Source organism: Bos grunniens, chromosome 18, assembly GCF_055505025.1.
Source record: "Bos grunniens cultivar Pamir isolate PY7600 chromosome 18, Bosgru_T2T1.0, whole genome shotgun sequence".
In the NCBI taxonomy this organism is placed as follows: domain Eukaryota; kingdom Metazoa; phylum Chordata; class Mammalia; order Artiodactyla; family Bovidae; genus Bos; species Bos grunniens.
In genome coordinates, this window is record NC_141182.1 from 53,660,520 (window position 1) to 53,674,472 (window position 13,953).

The 13,953-nt window shown below is 52.2% G+C and overlaps 2 protein-coding genes across 9 annotated transcripts in view; one reads left to right on the top strand and one right to left on the bottom strand.

Annotated features, from left to right (window-relative positions):
• Nucleotides 1-6,521, bottom strand: part of SYMPK (symplekin scaffold protein) — a 33,302-nt gene extending 26,781 nt beyond the window's left edge. For 2 of the 8 annotated variants that reach the window (XR_015146200.1, XM_086353201.1), the window contains exons 1-5: nucleotides 6,300-6,514; nucleotides 2,279-2,402; nucleotides 2,089-2,154; nucleotides 768-821; nucleotides 600-673 (exon numbers count right to left, since the gene is read on the bottom strand). Coding sequence is in view for 7 of the 8 variants with exons in the window: in XM_086353201.1 (XP_086209327.1) it covers nucleotides 600-673; nucleotides 768-821; nucleotides 2,089-2,154; nucleotides 2,279-2,383 (299 nt within the window). In the remaining variant the exon portion in view is untranslated. Of the gene's footprint in view, nucleotides 1-599; nucleotides 674-767; nucleotides 822-2,088; nucleotides 2,155-2,278; nucleotides 2,403-2,537; nucleotides 2,795-5,636; nucleotides 5,865-6,299 lie in introns of those variants that run through there. The other 6 variants (XM_086353202.1, XM_086353205.1, XM_086353203.1 and 3 more) reach the window with 6 other exon arrangements.
• A 696-nt stretch (nucleotides 6,522-7,217) lies between these two features.
• On the top strand, nucleotides 7,218-13,893 carry FOXA3 (forkhead box A3). The gene is made up of 2 exons (XM_086353232.1): nucleotides 7,218-7,418; nucleotides 12,197-13,893. The coding sequence occupies exons 1-2, from the start codon at nucleotides 7,350-7,352 to the stop codon at nucleotides 13,181-13,183; spliced, it is 1,056 nt and encodes a 351-aa protein (XP_086209358.1). The 5' UTR covers nucleotides 7,218-7,349; the 3' UTR covers nucleotides 13,184-13,893.
• The last annotated feature ends 60 nt before the right edge of the window (nucleotides 13,894-13,953 follow it).

The following is a 13,953-nucleotide window of genomic DNA, read 5'->3' on the forward strand; positions in this document are numbered from 1 at the left end:
AGAATATGTCAATATTTTATAATAGTTGAGTGGAATATAATCTATAAAAAATTTGAGTCACTATGTTGTATATCTGAAACTAATATATTATTATAAATCAAGTATACCTCAATTGGAAAAAAAACTCTACCAGTAAAAGATGGGAGACTGAGAATCTGGGCAATGGTGTTATGGACATGGGTTAAAATCCCAGCACTGCCATATACTGGCTGTGTGACCTTAAGAAACTCACTTCACCTCTCTGATTCACAGTTTTCTCTTCAGTTAAATGGGCCAAACAAATAATCCCATGTATGAGGATCGAATAAAAAAGTATTTGGTACAGCAAGGGAAGTGGTTGAAAAATGGTCAGATGTTGTTTACAGCTTGAAGGCAGGGTCGACAGTCCTTACTGATGATGCAGATGTGAAGTGTGGAAGAAGTAGAGGAATAGTGGACGATCCAAGATTTGGACCTTATTAAATATTTGCTGGGGAATCAGAGGGGGAGAATGGGTGTGGGCAGCAGAGGGCAAGACTCTCAGGGCAGGGCCAGGCCAGGAGCCCGAGAGGCTGACTCCAGTAGGGGTGCCCCCACGGATGCCATGCAACACCCCGTACCAAGCCTCCTCAATGAAGCCGATGACAAATTTGCGCACTTCGATGGACTTGTCTGCCTGGAAAGCGATGATCTCCTGCCAGGGTCAAGAAGAAGGTGGGTCAGAGTTGTACGAGGATCACCTCCCTTATCCCCACACCCATACCCTTTCTCTCCTGTTGGCCACTCACATCCAGGAAGTTGTCCAGTAGTGTGGGATCTTTGTTGATTATCAGTTCCTGCACCTGGAAGCAGATCGGGAAAGAGGAGGAGGACACACTTATGAAACCAGAGGCTGGTCAGTACAGACAGGCATGCGAAGGAGAAACCAGCATGGGGGAGCAGCAGATACGTTCAGTTCAGATTCAGCTCAACTCCCAGCATGGCCTAGGGAAGCGGCTTCCCCTGAGTCTCAGTCTACTCTTCTGTAAAATGGGAACCAGAAACAACAGCTTGTAGGGCTACTGTGAGGCTTCAATAAGAAGATGCTACAAGGCGCAGGCAGGTCCTGGTGGACCAGTGAGTATGTGAGAGGTGCCATGGGACTCCTACCTTCCTGAGGCGCATCCAGCAATTCTCTCCACGCTCCTTCTGTTTCTACTCCCCATTCAACTGCCATAATTCAGCAAGCATTTTATCCCAGTGAGAGCCCACTTCCTGAGGCCCTTGTGTAATACCTGCCAGGCTCTTTGGAATAAGCCCTTCCCAAAGACACTCTCACAGAAGCTCAGTGCCTACGAGCCAAGGCACTATTGGTGAACAGCCCTGACAACCACCCCATGAGGGAGGCCCTGTCAGAACCCCACTCACTGCTGAGGTGGCGTTGGCTACCCAAGGCCATGTGCAGAACAAGCAGAACTGGGGTCCCCTGAACTCCATCTGCCTCCTGTTCTGAACCACACTCAGCACTCCCTAAATCCCCATCCTCTTTTGCTTCTGTACCAGCTATTGTGCCCTCTGCTCAAGACACTCTCCCTCTCTCCCTTGGCCTGGTTCTCTCCTTCTCCTCCAGGTCTCAGCTCAGACATCCCTCTTCTAGGAAGTCCTCCTTAACTGCCCGCCATTAGGCTGGGTCAGAAGTCTCTGGGTTCCACATCCCCCTAGGCGCCTCCATCTCAGCCCTGCCCACTCTGGGTCCCCACTGTTGGGTCACCTGTACGTCTTCCCCACTGGACAGGACTCTGGCGGAGAAGAAACTTGAGGATCAAGAGCATAGCATTTGGAGTCTGAATCCAGCATTCAGGTCCTAATTCTGTCAGGTCCTAGCAGAGTGACCTTGGGCTAATTTAAGCTCTGAGACTCTACTTCTTTCTCCGTAAAACAGAGAAGAAATTACCCTGCCTCAGAGAGCTTTTGTGAGAATTAAACGATGGTGTGGCCGACCAGCGCTGCGTGCCGTATCCCAAACGCTTAGACGTGGATGCTAGTGTTAGTACCAGTGCCCTCTTTTCCGAGGCTCCCATCCCAGCTCCTCTCATCCTGCTTAGCCCGGCGTCACCCTCTTCCCCTCACCTGTTTGAGCACTGTGATCTTTGAGTCGTTGGTGATCAGTGCTGCCTGGTTCAAGAGATCTACCACCTGGAAGGAGGGTGAAAGGCAGGTCAGGCCAGCTCCTACAGCACTCCTGAGATCTTCCAGCTAGGGGTGGGTCACCCTGGAGAGGGCCCAGGCCTCCCTACTCCACACCTCTCTCTGTACTCACTCTCTCTGATGTGGTCATGCCATCGATGCCCGGCCCCTCCTCTTGAGTGAAGAACTGTGATGCCACGCTCCGGCGTGTGACGCTGTCCCCACTGCTGGCTGCCATGGCTGCGGCCCGGTACCTGCTGGAGAGGAGGATGGAGCAAGCTCGGCCATTACTCCACTATCTCTGAAGGGCTCTGTATTCGTGGGGTTGTAATCTGGGGGAGACTGATGTCTCCTGGCTAAGAGGCTGTACCCCGTGGAGAACCAAGCCTCACCTCCAGTACTTTACAGAGAGCAGGCTGACCACAAACACCTGCTGGAGGACTGAACAGATGCACGCAGAGCAGCTGCCTCTCTCTGGTCTCAGTGCCCCTCGTCTCTCCAGTTGGGTCCTCCACACAGTAGGTAAGTACTCAGTACCTCAGAGAAGGCCTAATCAAATAAATTATACTTCTGCCATTTTCTGGAATATTATGACATTGTGTTTCAAAAGAAGTGGGGGATATTTCTGGACATCTCTCTCAAAGGCACACTGGCAAAAATCAAGAAATAAGAAGGATATCAATTATAGCACTATTCCTGGTAGCAAAAGACTGCTGTCAACCCGAGTCTTCTCAAATAGGGAAACGGGCTGCAGAACTGTGATACATCCACAAAATAAAATACTTCGCAACTGTAAAAAGGAATGAGGCAAATCTCTCTGTGTGCTGATAAACAGTGGGCTCCAGCACATATTAAATTAAAAACAAGCAAAGTGAAGGCAATGTTTACTGTATGTTCCCTTTTCACAAAAGAAAGGAAAAATAAATGTATTTGTTAAAAACATCAAAAACGAATGGAAGGAAAAACCAAAAAGTAGGAAAGGGAGCAAACAGGAAAAAAAAGGATGGGTCTCAAAGAATTATCATCATGAAAAGATGACAGTGACAGTCTGCTGCCTCACAGAGGAAGGTATACGATTCAACTGAGTTTTGTCAAGTTTGTGTGTGTGTGTACACAGAATGACCTGAGGCAAGAAACAGCTGGGGCTCAGCTGTCTCTTCTGTAAAGCAGGGATGGCAACAGTGGTGATCTCCCAGAACTATTCTGAGGATTAGATGAATTAACAGACATAGTAAACATAAGTATAGCTATTTTCACGTGCGGGGAAAGAGATCTGAAGGCTATTGCATAAACTGTTAATAATTTGAGGAGGTGAAAAAGATGCATCTTTTGAAAGAATCATAATATACTGTACATAGCAGTTTATACTCAACAGGTATCTGCTGAATGAATGACTGTCCAACAGCCTCCTTCCTAGCCTCCCTGCTGCCTGTCACCCCCATATCTTGCTTAGAGTCAAAGCCAAGTAAGTCCTCACCAAGGCCGGGCAGACCTTACATGATCCGGCTCTGCTGTCTCTGCTCTTTCTCTTGGCTCTTTCTGCTCCAGTCACTCTGGCCTCCTCGTCATCGCACCAACATACCCCTTCCTCTAAGCCTCTGTGCTTCTCTTCCTGCTACCTGGATTACCCCTCCCTTCAGATACTGCCACAGCTCTCTTCCTCCTCATCTCCTTCAGGTCTCAACTCAGATATCCCAGCAGCGAGGTCTTCTCTGACCATCTGATTTCAAATTTCCATTTACTCTCCCTCACCATCTGTGTTGCTTTGTTTTTCTCCATGGCGTGGATCATTATAAACACACTACATAGTTATAAGCTCCACGAGGGAAGAGGTGTGTGTGTTCACTTTATCCCCAGCATGGAACAGCGCTTGGCACCAAGTGAAGAAGGAGAAGAAGTGAAGTCACTCAGTCGTGTCCAACTCTTTGCAACCCCATGGACCAGGTTCCTCCATCCATGGGATTTTCCAGGCAAGAATACTGGAGTGGGTTGCCATTTCCTTCTTCAGAGATCTTCCCGACACAGGGATTGAACCCAGGTCTCCAGCATTGTAGGCAGACACTTTACCATCTGAGCCACCAGGGAAGTCATCTAATAAGTATTCAGTAAAAATCTGCTGAGTGTGACTTCCCTGGTGGTCCACAGTTAAGACTCTGAACTTCCAATGCAGGGGACACAGGTTTGATCCCTGGTAGGAAAATAAGATCGTACATGCCACGCAGTGTGACCAAAAGATTAAAAAAAAAAAATCTTTTGAGTAAATGTCAAATGGCTTCAACAATCACTGGGCTTAGTATCCCTCAGTATGCCCTTTGGCTCTGGGAATGCTTGAAAAATAACAGCTAAATATTTATTGAACATTTAGTATGTCCTGGGCACAATTCTCACACAGTAACTTATTTAAACCTCACAACACCCTGTAGCCCATCAAGCGCCTCTGTCCAGGGGATTTCCCAGGCAAGAATCCTAGAGTGGGTTGCCATTTCCTCATCCAGGGGATCTTCCCAACCCAGGGATTAAAGCCGAGTTTCTTGCACTGCAGGCAGACTCTTTGCCACCGAGCCCCAACGGAAGCCCCAGTTCTCATGTTACAGATGTGGATGTTTGAAGTCCAAGGATGTAAAACCACTTGATCAAAGGCTCACAACGATTAAGATGCAGACCCAGCAGCCTGGCTGCAGAACCTAGCCTTCTCAGTCCCACGCGGGACTGCCTCTCTAAAAAGAACTGCTTCCCCTGCCCCCCAGCTCTGTTCATGCAAATTAAAGGTCATGGCCACCCAACAATTCAGTATACTGCTGTTTCCCAGAACACAATGAACGCTTTCATGATGAACTTTTCTTCTCTTTTCATGATGAGAATACACTGAGTCACCCAAACTTTTTACTTGGTGTCCTTCCTCTTCCACATTTTTTTTAAAATGTATATCCGTATGTCCTTTGGGCTTCCGTTGTGGCTCAGCTGGTAAAGAGTCCACCTGCAATGCGGGAGACCTGGGTTCGATCCCTGGGTTAGGAAGATCCCCTGGAGAAGGGAAAGGCTACCCACTCCAGTATTCTGGTCTGGAGAATTCCATGGACTGTCGCAAAGAGTCGGACACAACTAAGCGACTTTCACTTTCAAGTATTTCCTTTACTTTTGTCAAAAGGAAGCATACGATAAACACTGTTTTCCATTCTGCTTTTCCCTTAATATATGCTGCAGTCCATTCTTTGTCTCTGGTTCCTTTTTTACCCCTTCCCTCATTCCTTTTTACAATTCCATGATATTTTATTTTCTGAAGGCTATCTGGTTTTTTCCTGCCAGTCTCCCTACTAAAGAACATCTGGGGGTATCTTGCAGTCTTTTGCTATCACCAATAATCATCGTTTCCCCTTCCCTCTCGCTGTGCTCCTTATAGAGTCCTGCCGCCCCACTCCCACCTGGAGTACGACGACTTCCCTTACATTCACAGAGTGGCCCCCTGAGAATCTTTCATTGATTCAACGAACCTTAACTGGAGTTTTCAGCGCGATTCCGCAGTGCTGGGAACACAGCGGAGACCGACACACACCCAGTCCCTACCCACCATGTGGCTCATGGTCACAGACAGGACTAACAAGCCACACAAATAAAGGTTCAATAACAAGTGAGACCACCCCCCCCCCCCCCCTCCGTGGCATGAAGGAAAGGAACAGCGACCTATGAGATCCTCCAACAGGCGGATTTCGGGACGGAGGGCGGGAAAGGAGGGCTTCGCAGAGGAAGTGACGTTGGTGCCAAGATCCGAAAGATGAATGGGAGTCAGCCAGGCGGAATGAGTAAAAGGATGTTGCAGACAGAGGGGACGGCATGTGCAAAAAGCCTGAGGCGGGAAAGCGTATGGCGAGTTTGAGGAAATCGAAAGGCCAGTGCAGCTGCGCGAAAAGAGGGACAGCAAATTGGCAGAGCTGAGGCCGGGGAGCGCGGACGCGCCTTGGCGGCCACGTTGGAACTTTGCCCTGAGGGTACTGAGGAGCCACGGAAGGGTCCAAAAGCTGGGAAGAAACTGGGGTCCCGAGCGTCACTGCTCCCTTCTCCTCTCAGTGTCCTCACTGGCCCCGACAGCGCCCCTACCCTTTCAGAGTCCTTCCTCCCTTCGTCCCTGGCCCCCACGCTGCTCGCCCCCCGCTCACCGCGGCTCCGGCTTCCGTCCCCCTCGCGCCCCCTCAGCAGCGCCTCTTCACAGACGCCGCCGCCATCTTCCGCTCGCCGCCGTGACACTACGCAATCACTGCATTCGGCGGGTCGCTGGGAAATGGAGTCCACTCTGTACCAGCGCCTCCGCCCCTGCAGCGCGAGCGGCCCTCCGCCCTCTCCTTCTGCGAAGCCCGGGCAGCCCTTCATTTCCGTCTTTCGGGCGCCATGCTCTTGGGAAATGTAGTCCTGTGACAGGGGGGCGGGACGGAAGGGGGGCTGGAGGCTTCTGGGAAATGGAGTTCATGAAGACTCTGGTTCCCTGGACGGCTGGTGTTAGATTGAACAGAGTCGGATAGGCGAAGCTCCTAGGTCTTGCAGGTTATCTCCAGTCTCAGCGGGATATGAGCAGAGGCCCCGATCCCCTCCACCTTTTGTCCTGGCCATTTACACAATCTGGAGCACTTCCAGTTATCAGACGCTCAGTCTTCCAGTCCGTCCAAAGGGAAATGTGGTTTCGAGGGTCTCCTACCGGTCCTTATAGTAATAGTAACACAACGGGACCTCTGGAGACCACTCGGCTCTGAGCCCCCTTTCCACTCCAACAAGTCTTGCTGGCTGTTCGCCTGCTCCAGTTGAGATGATGAAAACCCTAAGTAGAAGGGACCTAGAGTTCTGCCCTCGAGGCTTTTAGAATGAGCAATTGTTTCCCAGTTATAGCTCCCTCACTCTTCAGCCGTCCCCAGCTCTCTCGTCCCCGGGCTGCGGATCCCGGCGCCTGAGGTCTCTCTCCTCGCAATCCCGCAGGGGGCGCCCCAATCCGGGCGCACCGCCCTCGGGGAGGCGGGAGGGGAGCCTAGGGCGGGCGAGGGCGGGGGTGTCCCGGCTATAAAGCGTGGCCGCCTCCCGCGGCGCCCGGGACGACTGGGACCCTGGGCGGTCGGACGGACGGGCGCGGGTCGGAACTCGGGCAGTGCCGGCCGAGAGATCCGAAACTCTCGGTTCTCCCCGGGCCGGAGAGGGGGTGGGTGGGGGCGCAGGCCCGGGGGATGCTGGGCTCGGTGAAGATGGAGGCCCACGACCTGGCCGAGTGGAGCTACTACCCGGAGGCGGGCGAGGTGTGTCCTCGGGGATGGCGGAGCGGGAATTGGCGGGGGAGGGGGGGGCGGGCAGGAATCAGGGTGCGGGGTTAAATGGGGGTAAGGACCTGGGTGTGGACTCAAACGGTGGCCCCAAATAGACCTGGGAGCGGGGAAACTGGACACACGGAGACCAGGTGTAAGGAGTCAGAGACGGGGGACAATGCATGGGAGCGCGGCTTAGGCAGACTTGTCGGAGTGAGGGCTTAAATGGGAGTAAGGAAGATTCTGCCAAGGGTCAAGTCATAGCTCATACGTGAGGGCTGAGTGTCAGGGACCCAAAGTAAAAGGAATTAAAATGAATAAACCAAAGATAGGAATCAGAGCTGAGGGATTAGGCAACGGAGTTCAAAATTAGGGGGAAATATAGTGAATGAGAGATGGGAGAGGGAGGTCACCATTAAGAGAAGTCTGAGCTGAGAGCTCAGGGTTAGAATTTAGTGTTAAAGATGGGGGTCTGGGGTAGATGTAAGAATTGGGGTTCTGGGATAAGGATTGGGGTTGAGTTCTATTTTAAAGTTAGAAATAGGGGTAGGTGCTCAAGGATAAGAGATGAAGGTGGTCAGAGATGAAGCTTGGTTTGGGGAGTGTGAAATAACAGGTGATTTAAGAGCTGGGGCTCAGATAGATAAGGAGCCAGATGCAGTCAAAGTCGGGATCCTGAGAGCAGGGGGTAGGGGCAACAGCATTGGCAACAGAGGGGGTCAGTCTCCACCTAGCAGGTCCCTACTATTGACCCTCACCCCTCCCAGCTGAACTTCACGGGTCTAAGTGTTATTAGAGAAACCCTCAGCAGGGATTCTCCTTGCTGGAGTCTGGAGAGTTTCAGATTTCGCCCACCCCCGACCCACCCCACCTTCCACTGATCTCCACAAACTGCTAATGTACTCACCAGTCCCATCTCGGACAGGACAAGACTTCCCTGGAATAGGGGGCAGAGAACAATAATTCGCTTGCCCTAGCTGATGGAGAGTCCTCCCCCAGGTCTAACTTGCATTCCTCTTGCTGCAAGGACTCCGTCTTAGCCTGCTTGCTCTCTAGTCAACATTATGAAGTGGAGGCGGGACAGGGTCCTAGCCAGAAGGTTATGGGGATCTGGATACTTGGGTTTCTAACCTGTATGGGGACTGTGGGCCTGAGGTGGGATGTGGGACTGCAAGGATTAAGTTCTCCAAAGACACTAAGATCTGGGGTTTTCATGGGCCCCAGCGTGCCTGAGTTCTGGGTCTGGGGTTTGAGCTGTAGGGTGGGACTCCTGGATACCCAGGCCTGCGAGGCTTGGCAAGGTGCCCAGGAGGGGCCAGTCCTGGGGCTGTGGAGGTGTGAGGTGCACGTGGGGTGGGGCAGGGAAGGGGTTGGGAGTGTTGAGAGGTGGAGGCAATGTCGGTTCTAGGGTGGGGAAGGCAGAGACCAGGTTGGTGGTGGAGGCTCCCAGGTGGTAGGAGAATCTCAGTTGAACGAACGCCTTGCATAGTTCAGATCCTGGGGGTGTGCTCTAAGGATACCAACTACAAATCAGTGTTTTGGGGGTATATCTTAAAAAGTAAATTGTGGGGCTCTAGGCGGAAGGAGTCATTATTTGGGGCACAGCCTGAAGCTTAGGGGACAAGGTGTGTGGAAATTGTCTCTGAAATTGAGGGACAGTCTAGAGATAGTCAGCATTTGGGGGCATATTTTGGAAGAGATGACATGTAGGGGGCTGGAAATGGACGTACTGTGTGAGGGTCTCCTCAACCTTCCCATCAACAAAACCACCTCCTCCACCTGGGTCAGAACAATGAGAGGAGAAACTTCTGCACTCACTCAGCAACTGAGCACTGGGGGGAACCCCACACTGCTTCTTGCCCACCACACCCTTCTGCTGGGGTCATGGCACCCCCCTCCACCAGGCTGACTCTTTGTCTGGAGGGAAATTGGAAAGTTATAGTCCTCAGGCATCACCCCCAGATGCCCAGTTCTCACAAATCAGCTGGTCCAACTGCTCCCCCTCCCCCCATTTTCTAGATGGAGAACCTAAAGCCTCTCGGAGTGTAGGGGCCACCTGAGGTCCTAGGCTGGGACCAGGATCAGAAACTAGCTTCTGGCTTCACACCGCCTCCCTGTGCTCCCTGTCACACCCTCCTCCAGAGACAATAAGGAAATGAAAGGGGAGAAATTCCAGCCTCCTGGGGTGGGGGTGCAGGTCCCCTCAGGGCTTCCCCCCCAGTCTCAGCCCCGCCCTCGCAGGGGAGATCCGGTTCAGACCCGGACACTGGGGGTTCATCCCAGCCCCGAGGCATGTGAAAGCTGACGGTGGATTAGGGCAGCTGGAGGCTTGAGGTCAGACCTCAAGGAGGACTTCCGTGTGGGTGGGGAGCCAGAAAAGAAGGGCTCTGGGGTCCCAGTCTGTCTTCCTCTGTGATACAAGAGTCTGACTGAGCTGGAGAAGCGTCAGGGGTCATAGAGGGATTCAGGAACTCTCTGTGGATCCCCCTGAGTTCCAACACCTCCCCTCTCTCTGAAGGACCCTCTTCCCTTACTTTTGGGGAGGGACCAGAGCCAGCCAACCACAGGGGAGACCAGTGCATGGGGGAGGGGAATAGCTGTGGCTCCAATTTCAATGTGAGACTTCTAGAGAGATGGTGGTGCCCAGGGAAGGGGCAGAGAGATGCAAAGATGTACTGAAGGAGGAAGAAAGAGAGGGGTGGGTGGGAAAGGAGAGGGGTAATCAGAGAGAGTTCCAAGGACTGGAGAAAGAGGTGTGAGAGAGATGGGCAGGGGCAGAGGAAGAGAGAGATGGGGGCTGTGAGTGTCTTTTTGTGCGAAAAGAAAGGCAGGGAGGGAGAGAAAGAGATGGAGGAGAGAGAGACAGATAAAGGGAGAGAGCGTGGGGGCAGGGGGAGAGACAGAGGAGGGAGGGAAGAGAGGGAAGGAGTGTAGAGGTACCGAGACAGGGAAGGAGATGAACAGACACATATAATGCCAACAGGGAGAGTCAAAGAGACATAAGAAGAAAGAGCTAAAAAAAAAAAAAAAAAAGAAAGAGCTACCTGGATAGACACGTGAAAAAAGACAAGGGAGAGTTTCTCTACTGGAATGCAGACCTGGGGTTGGTTACCACCTCTCTGGCTCCTTGAGTGATCCTGGCAGTTCCTTCTTCTCTCTGGGCCTTGGTCTGTGCAGACACTTAAGTGACAGGGTGGGTGAGATGGGACACACTGACTCAGTGGTGGTTCCCATCAGAGCTAGAGCAGCACCCCCAGTGCCATGAGACCCACCCCACCCCCCGGGACAGGAAGCAGGACAGACAGATGGAATATTGCCAGAGAATGAATGGAAGGCTGGATGAAATGCTCACAGAATGAGAAGTCCCCATCCACCAAGCTTTGTACTTTCCTTACTTATCTTGTTCACTTCCTGCTAGACTGACAGCTCCCTGAGAGCAGGCGTTTCCGAGTCTTGGTCACTGCTTTTATAGCTGGATCCAGAACACCCGTGTGGAGCCAGACTGCCTGGATTCAGGATCCCAGTTCTCCTCCTTCCTTGCTGTGCGACTCCTGGACAATCTCTCTGGGGCCTCAGCTTGCTCAGCTGAAAAATGGGTGTCATGATAGCACTTCCCCCATAGTGTGGTCACAAGGATGAGAGCAGAACTTTCCTGGGAAGTGCCTGGAGTAGTGCCTGGCACACAGTAGGTGGTCAGTTGAATATTTGAGAGATGAGATAGTTACTTACAAAGACATAGCAACGTCTACCTTATTTCACTGAGCTAAGATGCGCATTTTCCCCCCATTTGAACCTTTCTGAAAATGGAATGGGTTTTACAGTCAGTGGTGTCTGGAGATTATAACTGACAATGTTTTTTTCCATTCTTATTGACACTTAAAATACTACTGAAGCTTAGATTTGATGACATTTAATAAACAGATGACATATATTAGGTGGAAATATGTGATTTCTGATTTTCAGGTGCTTTGACTTATAAAGCTATAATTTTATAACCTAAAAGATGGATAGAAAGTACACACGTAGATTCCATTATTAGATAAATCAGCAGTTATCAATTTTTTTTCTTTTTGGTCTCAGGACCTCGTCACACTCTTAAAATTATTGAGGACCCCAAACAGTTTTTATTGATCAGGGTTATATTGGTTGTTACCACATTCAAAGTGAAAACTGAGACATTTTAAAAATAGGCATTCATTCATTTAAAAATAGTAACAATGTGTTAGTGTAAGCAGTGTGTATTTTTATTAAAATAACTGTATTTCAGAACATTGAAGGAGAGGAGGGGCACAGTGACATTTTTGCCTGTCTCTTTAGTGTCTGGTTCAGTAGAAGCCAGCTCGATTTTCCTAGCTGCTCCTACCTTTGGTCTGTTGCAATATTCCATGTCATGTGGACGCTGGAAAACTCCACTGTACGCTCGTGAGAGTAACCAAGTGAAAAAGGTTAGTCATATCTTAGCATTATATGAAAATGGTTTGACCTCGCTGGTCCCCCCAAAAGAGTCTCAGACAACTCCCCAGGGTGTCCTGGACCACACTTTGAGAACCACTTAAAGCCTGTGCACTCCAGGACATGAGATGTGGGAGATGGGGAGAGGGGTGCGTGAAGAGGGGGCAGAGAGAGACTTGAAGAGACAGCCATTTACAGAGGCAGGTAAAGATGGAAGAGCAAGAGGCACAGATAGAGGGGCCCAGAATGGGTCCAGCCACGCTTTACTTACTAACAGAGTAGAGACTCACCACTTGCCATCTCTCCTTCTCTCCCTGTAGGTCTATTCTCCAGTGACCCCAGTACCCACCATGGCCCCCCTCAACTCCTACATGACCCTGAACCCGCTGAGCTCTCCCTACCCCCCAGGGGGGCTGCCTGCCTCTCCGCTGCCCACTGGACCCCTGGCGCCCCCAGCTCCCACAGCGCCCCTGGGGCCCACCTTCCCAGGGCTGGGTGCCAGCACTGGTGGAGGCAGCAGCTCAGGGTACGGGGGCCCGGGCCCGGGGCTGGTCCACGGGAAGGAGATGCCGAAAGGGTACCGGCGGCCCCTGGCCCACGCCAAGCCGCCCTACTCCTACATCTCGCTCATCACCATGGCCATCCAGCAGGCGCCGGGCAAGATGCTTACCCTGAGCGAGATCTACCAGTGGATCATGGACCTCTTCCCGTACTATCGCGAGAACCAGCAGCGCTGGCAGAACTCCATCCGCCACTCGCTGTCTTTCAACGACTGCTTCGTCAAGGTGGCGCGCTCCCCGGACAAGCCGGGCAAGGGTTCCTACTGGGCTCTGCACCCCAGCTCAGGTAACATGTTTGAGAACGGCTGCTACCTACGCCGCCAGAAGCGCTTCAAGCTGGAGGAGAAGGTGAAGAAAGGGGGCGGCGGGAGCTCGGCCTCCAGGAACAGTGCGGGGTCGGCCTCCGCGGCCACCGCCCCTGCCGCCACTGTGGCCTCCACGCCGCAGCCGCAGCCCCCGCCCCCTGAGCCGGAGGCCCAGGGTGGGGACGAGGTGGGGGCTCTGGACTGTGGCTCACCCGCTGCTCCCTCCACACCCTACTTCACTGGCCTGGAGCTCCCAGGGGAGCTAAAGCTGGATGCGCCCTACAACTTCAATCACCCTTTCTCCATCAACAACCTGATGTCGGAACAGTCGCCAGCACCCCCCAAACTGGACGTGGGATTTGGGGGCTACGGGGCAGAGGGTGGGGAGCCTGGGGTCTACTACCAGGGCCTCTATTCCCGCTCTCTGCTTAACGCATCCTAGCAGGGGTGGGGTGGGAGCGTGCTGGGTGGGATATGGCTGTACCTCATATCATCAGGCTCTTGGGGCCTGACCTTCCCCGGAGACACCTTGCTCACCCAGTCTGTCAACATCTTGCTTGGTCTACTGCTCACCGTGGTGACTGCCATCACTGTGGGCATCGTGTTGATCCACTGAGTACTATGATAGCTGCCACTGACATCATGGTGGGCCCACTGAGTACTGTGAAGACTGCCATACTGATTGATGTGATGAGGTTGACCTGTTGGGTCTTCAGATGGCCACCCTCTGGGATGACTTCTTGGTTGGCCCCTTGGGTGCTGTGATGCCCAGCCTCTTGGCTGAGCCTCTGGATGTGATGGTGGCACCATTTTGGTTATGTCTTTGGCCCATTGGGTGCTACGATGGCCACCATATTGACGGTCTGCCATCACCCGTGTACCGCTGTGCAACATAATGGCCACCACAGCCCCGGTGTTGGCCATGTCATCCCTGTCTCTGGTGTGAGCTGAGTGAGGGGTAGAGATGAGGATACTCCTTGTTTGTTGTTGTTGTTGTTGTTGTTTTTTCCTGGAGCCCATTCTCCCTCTGATCCAGGAGAAACCAGAAAGGACTGGTTAGGGTGTGGTGGATTTCTACTAAAGTCTGGTTCTTGCCGGGGAAGGGGGATACTGGCTGTGTTTGACCATTAAAGGCACCATTTCTGCCTCTTATTGAATGTATCTTTTCCTTAGCCAGTGGGCCCTTCGAGGCTGAAACAACTGAATTGCTGT